The sequence below is a fragment of the Laccaria bicolor genome, genomic scaffold (assembly GCF_000143565.1).
Source record: "Laccaria bicolor S238N-H82 LACBIscaffold_1 genomic scaffold, whole genome shotgun sequence".
In the NCBI taxonomy this organism is placed as follows: Eukaryota; Fungi; Basidiomycota; class Agaricomycetes; order Agaricales; family Hydnangiaceae; genus Laccaria; species Laccaria bicolor.
This window is the reverse complement of record NW_001889872.1, coordinates 578,779-592,673: the sequence shown is the minus strand read 5'-3', so window position 1 is coordinate 592,673 and position 13,895 is coordinate 578,779. Positions and strand designations below refer to the sequence as shown.

Here is a 13,895-nt window from a genome sequence, read left to right as displayed (position 1 = left end):
GGAATGAAAGGGATTGTGAACTTGACTTTACTCAACGATTTGAAGAAGAAAGAAGCTTTCCTTGGATGACCTCTCAAAACAGACGCTCGTCCGATGACCTGAATATTCCTTACATCCGCGAACACTCCTCGCCAGCGTTGTCTTCGTTGTCGTCGTCGTCGCCGTCGTCGTCTTCGCTGTTATATGCGCGTCCACGTGCCCCCACTCTCTTGGACGACCTTGTATCGTCTCCCCGTTCGTCTTCTCACTCTAATTCCTCAAATTTGCCCTCAACAGTCTATCCAGAACCAACTTCTGCCGAGGCAAAAAATACATCCTCTTCATCCCCAGTTCCTTCATTTACCGACCCATCGTGGAATACACCCCTCTTTCACTCACCATCAACCTCAGAACCACCTTTCTTCCCTGACCACATTTCATCCGCTGCCTTTGCCCGGCCTCCAAAGGCTTCTATGCCGCTCCCAGATCCCTCGCAATTCCCAGATCCCTATCCATTTCGCCATCCCCATCACCACTTGACTTCTCTTCCTGCCCTTTCATCTGCTGGTTCGTCCTCTACTTCGACCCGTTCCTCCGCTTACACAAGCTCTGGGAGTGGCTTGCTCTCGGGGGACTACGGCCATATTCATGTCGCGTCGGGTGAAGACGAAAGTGCGATCACCTCTGAAGCTGTCGTCCAGATGTTGGCAAGTGATCCTGCTGCGTCCCCATCTGCCCGTGGTCCACTGCCCAGGACAACTGCTCCTGATTATTCACGCTGGTCCGAATCTTATTCAGCTAGCGTCCGGTCGCGATCGTCATCCTTTGGCAATAATATCCCCAATGGTGGCCACGAGAGTTCTGCTCCTGCGTTGCAACAAAAGCCTAGCTACGACATTAGCTGGACAGTGGACGAAAAAGATGAGACAGGCATTAGCGAAGACGAGACCGATGACGAACCCGCCCTTGACGATGTCGAAGGAGATGTCGACGAGACTTTGGAGGAACGAACGTCGGCTGCTGTCGTCGCAGAAGAGGGTCGTGGGCTTATTGTTCAAGCAGACAACGTTCCAGTTGTGCAGCTGCAAATTCAACTTGGTGCGTAATTTCAATCTTGCTGAGGATAGAAATTAACGCTGTATCTGCAGGCACCACTCATCTTTTAATGGGGTCATCGACTACACCTAACGCAGTACCATCGTTTTTGACCGCAACACTCCCCAACATCGCCACGACTCTTCTTGCCCTTGACATTTCTGCCAATTTTCTTGGGGCACTACCACCTGTCCTCGCTGTTTGCGAAAACTTGGAGGAACTAAACGTTGCTTCAAACCCTCTTCGCGTCTTGCCCGTCTTCCTCGCTGAACTCTCAAACCTCCGACTGTTGATCGCAGATTCAACTGGTATCGGTACACTGCCTGAAGCACTGGTTGAATTGGAGAAACTTCACACTGTGAGTGTACGGCGCAACAAATTACATGCCCTCCCCAGTTGGCTCTGCCTCCTCCCCGCATTGCAGACATTGTGTGTCGATGGCAACCCATTTCAAGGACCCTGGAGAGCATTGGTTGAACCCCTCTTGGCGAAAACACCAATGACACCTGTCTATCCGCCGTCCACCCCAATATTTCCTCTTCCATCCGCCAGCATCCAAAGCTCACATGATGCCGAAACTGATAATACAGACATTGAAGACTTGTCGGACCATGACCCCTCTAGCCCTCATGCACGAAATCATCTGCCGGAGGAAGAAGACCATACTATCACTCCAGAACGTGCTCCATTCTTGGGAAGGTCTGTTACAGCACCTTTGCCCAATGGACCTGATAAACCGTCGAACAACATTGCTATCACGCAACCTAGGCCATTAACACGGACAAGAACTACTCCTAATCGAGCCTATTTTGATCAGACGCGTACGAAGAAGGTTGCTCCCATGACGGACCTCCCTTCTCCGCCACCGAAACAAGGAGAGAACCCAGGTCACTTTCCCGACCATGAAATACGCAAGATGAAGAGCGCTGGAGATTTGCGGAGAGGGAGGTCGGCTACTGTTGCTCCGACCGAGCACAGTTCCATGAGGCCTCCATTATCTCATTATCCCACGTCTCTCTCAAGTTCAAACCTTCTCAACATGAATCCTCCAACGCCTGAGCACCTTAGCGACAACAAGCGATTCGCCAGTTTGGGTCGACCGCCGGCAGCTCCATCAAGACCTCCCATAAACGCATCAAGGCCTCAACTTAGCAAATCCCTATGGAACGGCGATCCTGACTCAAACAATTCAGCTTCTCCAAATTCAAATCGAATATCCTTTACCCCGTCGACTGTGCCTTCAAATCACTCAATCACCACTGACACCACCGAAGGAAGGGGTTCAATTCGCCGTCCTTCCACCAGAGATGGTAAGGAGAAGGGCAGTCGTTGGGGCTTCTTGAAAAAGATGTCAATGGGGAAAATGAAAATTGACACCCCTTCACCAACTCCGAGTGTTGGAAACCGTGTTGGCGGCCTTCCGCGGCCACATACTTCTGCAGGTCCATCTGCGCGTGCTCTTGGTTCCACTTCCACAGCATATGATCGATCAAGCAAATCACCACAGATTGACGTGCGTTTTTCGACAACGGGGACCTTAGACGCACTTCCAGTCATTTCCTCGCCCTCAAATTCGCCCCCCCGATTGAACAAACAGCCATCGCGAGATCTTCTGAAGGTCTCTAGTCCCCCTCCAACTCAGGGCTTTTTATCACCACCATTGGCACCCCCAAGATCGACGAAACGACGGAGTTTTCTTCCCGTTGAAGCGCCTGGGACCCTATCACTCAATATACCCATCCCAGAGACATCGGCGTTCGTTACGGGCCTTACCGCATCAAATGGCACTGATGAACAACATGAAAACAGAGCCACAACGCCGAGTCCGGCAATAGACAGCGAGCAGTATCTGCGTCGTGAAGAAGAACGCGCGCGAGAAGCTTACATGCGAGCTTTGCGCTCTGTAATGGCTTATTTGAAGGATATGAACGACCTTGGAGCGTCGCAGCAAGCAAATATCCTGAGTATGTACGGTGCGAGCGCCGACGATCCCCCTCCTGTCCGCTCAAGGAGGCCGACTGTGACGGATGGCTCGCGTGAGGTTTCAATGGCTCTGAGCGGTTCCACTGCCGTTTCTTTGTCCGACGTTTCTGCCCATCTCCGGCCCTCTGATTCGATATCAGGGTTACGCAATGGAACCATAAGTCAGACTTTAAGCGTTGCTACGACTGACAGCATCAGCTCTATGGAAGAACGCAAATTCAAAGACGACAAAGGGAAGCGAGCAATGGTGATCCGAGAGATCGTCTTGTACGTCTAAGATCCATCTTTCGTCATTCTCCTACTCATTCAAATTGTAGAACGGAGCGTACATATGTCAAGGGGCTTCAAGAGCTTGTTGACATTTACATCAAACCTGCCTCCATCTCGGTGAATCTCCTTAGCGGAGTGGGCTCAGGAAAGGATACGGTAGTGCCAGCGTCAGAAAGAAAGATCGTTTTCGGCGGAATCGATGCTTTGTTTTCTTTCCACAAAGATAGCTTCCTCCCTGCCCTAGAGGTTGCTGCTGCACCATTGATGAAACCTTCCGCAGAATTACAGGCTGTGGACCCCGATGGACAATTGTCGCTGAATGTGGCTAAAGCTGTTGGCAACATATTTCTCAAGCACGCCGCATTTATGAAAATGTACTCAAGTTACATCAAGTGAGTGTTATCTATTTTTGAGCCGTTGAAACTCCTGACTCATTGTCTATTCAGCAACTTTGACAGCTCCGTTCAAAGGGTAAAACATTGGAGTGCTGACCGAAGCGCAGGGGGTAACGCCAGCCCTGCCTCCGCCATATCTCCATCATCCAGTACGGCCCAGCTTGTAGGTCTAGGCCTCAGCATGGCTATTGTCAGCCCGGCGGTTTTGGCGGAGAGTGGAGCAGCAGCAACAGGGGTTCCCAATATCTCTACAAGTCAGCGGAAGAGGATCAAATCGTATCTCAAGAGATGTCGCATGAACCCTCGACATACACAACTCAACTTGGAAGGATATCTTCTTCTTCCCGTGCAGCGAATTCCCCGATATCGCTTACTTGTGCGTTGTCCCATCCTGAATTTCCTGTCGTCTGACTTTATTTTACAGCTGGAAGAATTACTTCGAAGCACGCCACCCACGTACGAGTACATGGACGATCCTTTGGATCGGGCTCTTGCTGAGATATCCTCACTTGCCAACAATATGAATGAAGGGAAGCGTGAATCCGAATCTCGCCGAAAACTTGTGCAGTGGCAAACCAGAATACGCGGCAAGTTTCCGAGCCCTTTGGTCCAACCCCATAGGTTTGTTGCCCCGCAGCTACTTTGAAAATTATGATTGACATATTGGGCAAGGCGTCTAATCATGGATGGACCTCTTTTGCTGACCCGAGTTGTGCGAAAGGCAGTTGTATCCTTTGAAGCGATCAATGCCCAAGGCGACGCATCGACAGTCCAAGTTGACTGCCTTGCTCCAGAGCTGACACCACGGCCACTAGTTGGTATTCTGTGTAATGATCTGCTGGTACTTTGCCGGGATCCATCAGAAGGAAAAGATTCTACTTCATACGTGGATCTTTGGGCCGTTCTGAGGATGCAGACTCTACCTCAACCCGCCAGTATCGTCCACGGCAATGGTAATTATCCCATTTTCAAAAAGTTTACTCTCTCTGACGTTTGTCTCGACTCAAAGCGCTTCGCCTCGTTGATAACAAAGCGATCCTGTATTTCGATGCTCCTTCACCATCTGCTGCCTTGAACTGGTACAGGGGTTAGTCTACGCTTCGTTGATAATTGCCAACTAACCAAATCAACCATCTCATGCAGCGATCAACCTGCACATCCCAGCCTCCAAAACTTAGACCTCGTGCAACTTGCTCTTATTCTATCTTATAGCTACCTAGCGCCACCTTTCGTAGACTTTCCTTTCTATTTTAGTTATCATCTACTCGAATTTCTAACAATGGATCTGGCATTGGCATCGCTAGTGTAAAACTTCCCATGATCGTCATTCCTGTCTTCTTTTACATCGTTCAAGCTTTACACTCCCTTGCATTTTCTCCCTCACTGATATGCGCTTGTAAAATCTGGATACTCGTCGTTGCCCAATATTTATTTTAACGAGTTTTAACGTCGTTGGCGAGTATTACCAGCGCTACACATATGATTACATCTATCCAAGAGTTGTCCAAGAGAGGTGATGACGTCCAACGAACTTTCAACGTACACCAAAGTTGAACAGCCAACTTGTAAAAAGTTGATAGAAGTGGATCACATCTGAACGTTATTTTAAAGATGGACCAGGTTCGATTTGAAGCTGTCATGCTTACCAGCCACTGCCAAAATGCTTCGGCCCTGTTTCTGGGCGGTGGCTCATCATATCTATAGCGGGATGGTAAGTATATATTAGGCGTAACGACCGTTCTTCGGGGCTTACGTTTCAGCCTCGATCTGCGCGATATTCGTCACAAAGTCCATCTCGTGGGGTTTTGCGACGGGTTGTTTGTAGTAAAACTTGGCGCCCAGATACAGAATGGGGAACAGCACTAGAGGGAAGTAGTTGGTTATAAAGGTATCAGTTGCCCAGTGTCCTTTGAGGAAAACGGTCCATCCGCTAAGCTTGAGTTTATTGAAATGAGGACGTCCGAAAGCCAGGCAGAATGAGGACATACAAAAGAGATGATTAGACACGCCACCATAGAATACCACGCAGCGAAGGGTTGAAGATTGGAATAGAACGGGAGTTGGCTTCGATCAATACCCTGAGCTTTCATTCCTTTGTAGAATCGCAAATACGTGAGACTGATGCCAAACCAGGTCATAAGACCAGCAACAGCAGTCAAATTTGCGAACCAGCCAAAGACTCTCCCGGATCCAGATTTGATGCCCATATAAGCAAGCAATGCGAACATGGCATTGAATATAACCGATACATATGGTAGGCCATTTGCGGAGGCCTTGAGGAAAACTTTGGGAGCATTGCCAGAACTAGCAAGGCCATCTATCGCCATCAAAAAGGTGAGCAACACAGCCGTGACCCTGCTAAAATATACTGACAAAGAGCACGCGAGCTGGTATACAAGTCGCTAGATGCAGCTGACCAGGCCGACGTCAACAGACAAGCATTGATGATCTGGTGAGGTGATCAGTCACTTGAATACTATTGTTGAGAATCGTGCGTACAGAGGGTAAAGCTTTGATTCCCGATCGTTTAATGGCAATTACGAAGGGAGACGATGCTGCAGTCCCACCACCGATGGCGAGACCACTTGAATTTGATGGGACCAGTAACCCAATGACTGTTGTGCCGAGGATATAGAACAGCAAGATCCCTTGATGCATTCATCGGAATCATTGAATATTCGAGGCAGATATTTTAAAAGACGAACGGATGTAAATCCTTTTAATTGCTTTGGGTAAATTTCTCCTCGGATTCTTCGCCTCTCCAGCAGCAATCTAAAAAAGACCTTCAGAGGACTGGCACTTGAAAACAAGAGAGAAACAGAACAAACGGCGACGATTTCAGTGCCAATGAAAGAGAAAGCCGCTTGGGTCAAGACGGCCCACCATCCAAGGAATCTACCCTTCGCACCCTGAATACCTTGGTATTGTACAAAAGGGCCAGGGTTCTTCCAGTATCTGAAACCGAGTCTGTCGTGATCCGGACCGCCTTCAGAACAAATGCGTTCATTTAGTGAAATAACGGTAAGATTATGATAAATACCTCCGAGGTCAAGAACGATGCCAAGAATGATAAGACCAGTAATCGTGATGACTTTTATCGACCTGTTCTCGTTGTTACATGTATTTCAACGAAAGGTCAGGAAAACTGGCGCACGCAAATACGAATTCGGCTTCGCCGTATGCCCCTACATCTCAGTTAAAATCGCGCATAGAAAGCGAAGTACAAAATCCTACTTGCCTGCTCCGAGCATATTGATAACAATGACGACTATCATACAAACAGTGATCCAGACAGCTGGATTGATTTTGTCGTTCCAAAACCCAATGAGGACAGACGCGGCGCTGAGTTCGGCGGGGAGGATGATAACCCAGTTATACCTGCACAACAAGTTGAGAAAAAAGGAACAGACCGGGTAACGAAAATCCCACCAGTAATTCCAACCCATAGTAAACGAGAGGGCAGGGTCGACAAAGCGCTCGGCCATCTTAATGTGACCTCCAGGTATTGGAAGGTAGGCAACCATTTCGCCCAATGATACCTAGCATATGGGTCTGAGAGAAAGAAAACACAACGTCCGCAGCTTGTTTTTACCATAACGCTGTAACAGATTGTACCCATGGTAATGTAACCAAGAAGTAGGCCTAATCGCTTAGACATTAACATGGCACCTACTAGAGCGTACGAGCGTACCAATAGGTCCACCATTGTGGAGGGCGTTTCCTGTTCCCAAAAACAAACCTTAAAATGTGATCAGTCGGCGCAGAATTTATGTGATGAACACTTGTAGCCAACCTGTTCCAATGACGCCTCCAATACTTGACGATAACTTTGAGTGAAATGAAAATTGAGAGACTGAAGACGAACCTGATCATGGCAATGTGCCGGTTTTTCAATTGTCGAACGAGTTTGTGGTTAGCATCGAGTTCATTGCTACGAAATGACTCTGTGTCCAAGACATGATTCTTTGAGGCGTCTTTTTCTGAGTCGGCCATTCCAGAAGTTAGATGAGGTGGAACGAGGGTGGGAGGAGAGGGATGGTGGGAAGGAAGGCGGTTCCTCGCTGCAACCGAGTGATGTCCCTAAATAAGTGCATATGCACATAGCCTGTGCGATACTCGCAAGAAGCGAGTTGTATTCCCGTGGGAAGGGAAATTCGGGCAAAGTCAAAGTCCAGCACGCGGGTGGAGTAAATGGAGAGTGATAAAGTTCCGAAGACCCAGGCAATCAACTCTGTAGGAGTGAGTTTTGATCGACATTGACATCAGTGGTTGGCAGGCGTTCAAGCAGCGTAAATTTGGCGTGAATTATAATATTCGAGTGTTGATAAGTACTCAGTTGATCAAGTTGCAGTCAAGTTAAGCGCTGAGTGTCCTATTTTTAGCATATCACGTCACATGTGGCAGAACTCGCCACAAATATCGTTTGAATTATATCGCAAAAGATATTTATTGTATCAGTCGCAGTAAACCATCCCGCCACCACGTAATTAATCGGTATACGAGTGGAGTCTCATTGAGTCCACTAGGTTCTTGAAGTAACGTTGAATGCCCTGAATCTGAAAAGGTGGCGGAAGACCCAGGTTCAACGCCGGAGTTTCCTGTGGGCAGCGTAGTCGCCTGCGGAATAGATAGCGGTATCGAAGGGGGGGCAACAACCTCGCTGGAAGTTAAGATGGTGAGAGATGAATTGACCGCCGGGGTTTCAGCGATCAGCAGTCTCATTCGTTTTGGTTTTGAGTGACCACTAAATTCCGGAACATCCTGGTCAACTTCGTCGCGTCGCCTTTTTCCCGCAGTCCTATCATCGATGGTCTCAGTGCCACTGGGTATACTGCAGGCCTCAGCGATGGAATAGTCGTCCGTCACTCCCGTGGAAGGAGCTTTCGAAGCCATCGGGTGATTCAATTTACGAAGTGGGTTAGGGTATTTAGCAGACGGCTTGTTGCCCTTGGAAGTGGAAGCCTGCGACCGGTGATCGAGCTTCAATGGCTGGAAACTCTCATATGCAAAATCCCTAACTCTAATTTGCGGAAGGTTCGTGCTGGCATTGTCTGAGGCGACGGAGCAGTCCAAAACCAGCGGAGCTTTCCCATCGGTCAATGGTCCATTGGTGCCTATTCATATCGTAAGATAACTGTTGTCCGACGAAAAATATAAAAGTATTAGCTCACATGGTACATCTGACACGCTTGGTAGTTGCAACCCAGCTGCCCTAGATGGAGAATTAACCGATGTGCGAGGGCGCTTCGATGACGGAGAAGCGACCTCCGGGCCTCCAACTCTCTTGCGTTTTGACGAGACATGATAAGGAACTGCGCTGATTGGGACCACCATTCCAGAACCCTCCCCTGGAGAAGACGGGGGCGACGGAGAAGGAATATGAGTAGGCGGTAAATGTCCAGTATCCATTTGATACAGAACAGACAAAAAGTCATGCACTGCATTTTCATAATCTTCGATGGATTGCCCAGGCATGATGTATCGCCTTGGGGCCTCTTCTAGAGCATCTAGCCAACCAATGGGCTGTCGTACATCAACAGGCGGGTCCAATCTATCTGACTGGGGGTCATCTTCGTAGTTTGGAGAATAAGTTGGATCTCTTGTGACTTTGAATCTTTCTTTTCGATTCCGCTGGGCCCGTTTAACATACTGTGTGAATTTCTCTCTCTCTTTCTCTCTTGCACCCTGGTAATCAAGCTTGAATTTCAACTTTCTGAGTTCCAGTCTCAGATCAGCTGCCGTCGTGGAGCCAAGGTAAACTTGTGGGTTAGGATCAAGTGCGCGAGCGGCATGGAATCCAACGATGGTGACCCGGGCGTCTCCTCCGATGAGGAAGTGAGAAAGGCCAATATTTCCATGGAAAACTCCTTGAGCATGAAGCTTTTCCAGCGCTTCAACGCAGGCTTTCTTGAGGACATTGGGCATGTCCGATGATGATTCGATCCAGAACGAGGAATGAGGAACTTCCATCGCCACATTGATGCGCCTTGTGCCCGTAAAAACGCCAATAATGTTGGGCACGACGATGCCCTGTAATGGTTTGAGTTGTTTCTTGTACAAGGCAAGCTATATATGGGGTAAATCGACAAAGATCTCCAAAAATTAAACCTTGACGTGCCTCTGATATGAAACCATCGCATCTCTTGTCGAGTGGCCATCTAAGAAACAAAATTCAACCGAGAAAGCGGGAAATGTTTGAAAATGACTTACGACTTGGATAGATACCGGATCTCCCGGCCAGCAGCTCTACCTGTTCTGAGGTCAATTTCGAAGTCGCGACCATCTTTAATAGTCTCAAGATCGTTTTCTCACAATCACAAATATAGAGACTGACTGTTCAATGATACTTTATCTTGACAATCACGAAGTGATAATCCATCCAACCATGCCCATGCACCACTAGGTCTATATATCGGTTGCGCGAGACTTGAAGTAGATGACGGATCCGGAGCAACGTTTCTTGGTGTACTCGATACCCCAAGTCCCTGTAGAGGGTCGTTATTCGAGGTTCCTCGTTTCGTTTCGGAAGTAGGATCGATCTTTTTCGTAACAGAGGAGTTGCGATGAGATGCTGTCAAAACACGGAAGAATGCCGAATATGACATCGGATGCGAAGGGGGAGGCGAAGATGAGGAAGTGTTGCCAAAAGATGCATGGTAGAGAGAGGCATGCAAGCCCAGAGAACATGATGCGGCCGACATAAGTGGTAGGCAGATAGATGAATTATATTTGGAGGCGTTACGAGGAGCATTCTTAAGTTCCTATGATGCATTGTACTCGGCCTTGTATCCAAAGCAAATACAATGCTTTGATCCTCGAGCTTGAGCCCCCATGGCCATGGCGACAAAAGAGTGAGGCCAAGTGCAGGTAGGTAGAGGCCAATGTCCGAATCTGTCACAAGGACTTACGGTGCGTAACGGCCCGGCTTTGTGAAGAAGGCTGCACAAAGAAATAGAGAATGATCAGTTGAATTGCGCAAAAGGGGCCTGGCCCTGGCCGAAAACTTTACTACATGAATCTCTTCATCCATCCTATTCAAATTTGCCAACTGAATCCGCGTCTTGGTGGGGATGAGGACGATACTGACAACCAAGGTATATACGTACTATAGCCCCACGCACAGGACACTGAGGGCTCGCAATTCGCCTCACTGTTCAACGGTTTCATAACAACTTCATCGGTGTGCTTGCAATCAGCCCACCATGATTTATGTTAAATATTAGGTGCATAATATGTTGTGTGAAGAATGAGGTGGATATATTTATATCGTCTAATGGAGGGCAAGGGGAATGTAGCTGTGTCGGAGGAACGTCTATGGGTCAAACGGGGGAAAGGCAGAGCCAAGTTCATTCAAATTTATAAGCCAGATTCAAGGTGAATGAAAATTAGGCAGAAGAATGGCAACACGATGCAGGATGAGGGTATCCATGGAGAAACGAGGACGAAAAAAAAAGAGACCGTTTCGATTCAGAGCTCAGGCAACGTTGAGATCCCGACAACTGATTGTGAAGTTATCATCAACACAATTCCCTGCGTCGTCATCCTGCGCCTCATCCTCAGCGAAGAAAAACTTGGCTGGGTGCTTTGAAGTTGCCTCCACTCGAGATGTAACTCCAATAGGCGCATCAGTGGAACCGAAAAGGGTCGCCTGACGTTCTCTATCGTTACCTGAAAGCTCAATTAACAACTCCCAGCGGCGACACCAATTGCTAGCCCACGATGACCGTCCGTTTAACTGGGTACGTTTCGATTCCGAGGGACGTGACAAAGCGTGATCTGCAGGAAAACCAAGGTCGGTTCGGAGACGCATCTTGTTGGCTGAGACAAAACCGAGGTAATGGCGGCCTTTTTTGTGGGGACTATTCACTGATTCAGTTTCCGCATCTTTGGCAATGATGTGCCGTCCCTGATACTCGACCAAATCCCCTTCACTTCCACTTTCCACGAGAGTGGCGTCGGAATCGTCACTAGACACAATCGAGCTTGTGTCAATTGATATTTCACTCGCAGTTTCGTCGAAGACATCATCATCAGATTCAACGGCTCCGTCGTCGGTAGGACCTGCACACAGCATATGAACGTCAATCATCCACAATGTCTTCCCGATGGTCCAGAGGGGCAGTGCTGCGAAGCAGCGGTCGATGTCAACGCAATCTGGATCGCGCAGTGCTGATATGTCTCCCCTACGAGGATGAATCGTGATTGGTGGTAACGCACATTGCTGCGAATTAGGCTGGGCTGGTGATCGACGTGGTGGGTACGAAGTAAGACCTATGCCATTTGGGATCTTACGAGGATTCCCATGGGCGGTGTCGTCACCAGCCGGAGCAGCAACTGCGTCTGGATCATGCTCGCGTATCGACCAAAACCATTTCAAGTACTGGAGCCTGTGATTCGAGTGGCCATGATGGCGGTAATTATGACGAGTTGGCTGATTGATTTTGGAGAAAGGTCTCATTGGAGTGGGTGAAAGAGGTGAGGGAAGGGAAGAATAACTGCGGCGAACGGGAGGAGGAGGAGGTGGGGGCGGACGCCGGCGTGCGGAAGTAGAATTAAAGGGGAATGATAGGCGTGACACAGATGGGGTCTTAGCCACATTCTGGGTTTTGAACGCAACGGAAGGTGCGGTCCGTGGTCTATCCTTGCAAGGGAAACGACTAGAATCGATCTCCTCAGGCCCGTACTCCGCCTGCTTTTCTTCTTTGCGCCGATGGTGCGGCTGAGGGTTCACGGCTGAGAAGGACGTCATTGGTGATACTTGTCCCCCAAATGAAGGGCAAGAGCAGGTGGTGATATCGATACTGTCAGCTGACGGGTCTGAGTCTTTTTCTCCTCTTTGCAAAAGTGCGGGCGTCCACTCGCCACCACAGGTGCCAGCCAAGGGTGAGCAGGGAGGAGGTCCTGTTAAAGTAACTGTGTTAAATCCTAGGCGACTGGTGGGCCGCGTAGGTAGATTAAGTGGGGGTATTTGGTAAATTTCGTCATCCTTCATGACCTGGCGGAAGCTTTGGTGATGATCTACAATGTCTGATTCCTGTTCGGCATTAACATGTGGGTTGCAAGGAGCAGAATGAAACAAGTTGATCTCAGGAGAAGGCATAGCGCGGCCAGGGATGAGAGAACGAGAAAGGTTATGAGCGGGACGCAGAACCGCAGTTCATGTCCTATGAGACTGGCTGAAGTCAGAATGAGGTGAGGATGCATCAGGAAAACGCGACATACAAGATATTGGATGGTACACTATAATAATTGATAAATTCGCCTTTGAAAAGGTGGGGTAGGGCGACTTGGTGGTCGATGTCGACACAGACGGAGTCTGTGCCACGGACTGTGGAGGTGCGAGCAGAGGTCAAGTGCAAATGAGAGTGCACTGCTTGAACTTGTAGATTACGTAATACCATCACCGCTTCTGCTCCAACAAGCAACAGCCCTGAGTAGGAATCATATCGATAATCGTGTGAGGAGGTCAATTACTGGTAGAGGACTGGTAGCGGGACTCAACCAAAAAGATCAGAGCGGTTCTAAGTGAGGAATGACCAATTTAAATACCTGCGATTTGGGATTACATATTTACAAATCAAATACTTGAGTAACTCAAACGGATCACTCGTCAAGAAGTCGAATGATCCTGCCTGGGGGCTTGTCTTTGTCGAACAAAAGCAAAGGCGCAGACATTTAAACATCCCTGATGCCAGACCAAAAGTTATTTTCCATAACCACTTTTCGGAGACTTCCAAATGAACAGAATGGTATCCCAGTACTTTAGCAGTATAGTCGGGGGTAATGAGCACAAGACATGAACCGAGAAGTGGTAATGGCGCGACATAGATGGAAGCTATACGAAACACAGCAGACCTTGGAAGACACCCCAATCTTGAGAGAAAAATGATCCCAACAGCTGTTGACACTTGGCTCATCATGCATCAAGCACCAGCGATGCTTACGGAGTTGGTCCCAACACGAAAGTGGAAAATCCGATGGAAAGATCGACGGAGAGGAAAACAAACAAATGTGTCGCTTCGAATCTTCATCGGGACATAAGAAGGCAAGATCAAATCAGAGTGAGAAACATAACCACAATCGTGTGGAAAGAGAAACACGGGTTCGAGAGTGCACAACAAGTGAATAGCAGCGGAACATGTGAGGAAATTATAGGTGACTTCTCAAGCTTCA

General features: G+C 48.5%; 3 protein-coding genes across 3 annotated transcripts; 1 reads left to right on the top strand and 2 right to left on the bottom strand.

Annotated features, from left to right (window-relative positions):
- Positions 1-65: 65 nt before the first annotated feature.
- On the top strand, positions 66-4,900 carry LACBIDRAFT_300839 (uncharacterized protein; the record flags this gene model as incomplete). Its single annotated transcript, XM_001873848.1, has 9 exons — positions 66-234; positions 286-1,077; positions 1,128-3,324; positions 3,375-3,719; positions 3,774-4,098; positions 4,147-4,343; positions 4,395-4,675; positions 4,732-4,809; positions 4,866-4,900. The coding sequence occupies 9 exons, from the start codon at positions 66-68 to the stop codon at positions 4,898-4,900; spliced, it is 4,419 nt and encodes a 1,472-aa protein (XP_001873883.1).
- Positions 4,901-5,309: 409 nt separating this feature from the next.
- LACBIDRAFT_300838 (amino acid permease) lies at positions 5,310-7,715 on the bottom strand (the record flags this gene model as incomplete). Its single annotated transcript, XM_001873238.1, has 16 exons — positions 5,310-5,315; positions 5,369-5,420; positions 5,476-5,657; positions 5,711-6,039; positions 6,096-6,171; positions 6,222-6,370; positions 6,428-6,494; positions 6,551-6,708; positions 6,763-6,824; positions 6,877-6,907; positions 6,961-7,100; positions 7,152-7,261; positions 7,315-7,364; positions 7,414-7,461; positions 7,516-7,538; positions 7,588-7,715. The coding sequence occupies 16 exons, from the start codon at positions 7,713-7,715 to the stop codon at positions 5,310-5,312; spliced, it is 1,611 nt and encodes a 536-aa protein (XP_001873273.1).
- Positions 7,716-8,168: 453 nt separating this feature from the next.
- LACBIDRAFT_291562 (uncharacterized protein) lies at positions 8,169-11,716 on the bottom strand (the record flags this gene model as incomplete). The annotated part of the gene is made up of 8 exons (XM_001873237.1): positions 10,924-11,716; positions 10,844-10,872; positions 10,631-10,661; positions 10,081-10,293; positions 9,933-10,055; positions 9,831-9,880; positions 8,894-9,788; positions 8,169-8,836 (listed from the first exon to the last, which is right to left on the bottom strand). Exons 1-8 carry the CDS (start codon positions 10,949-10,951, stop codon positions 8,169-8,171), a joined length of 2,037 nt encoding a protein of 678 aa, XP_001873272.1. The 5' UTR covers positions 10,952-11,716.
- Positions 11,717-13,895: the final 2,179 nt, after the last annotated feature.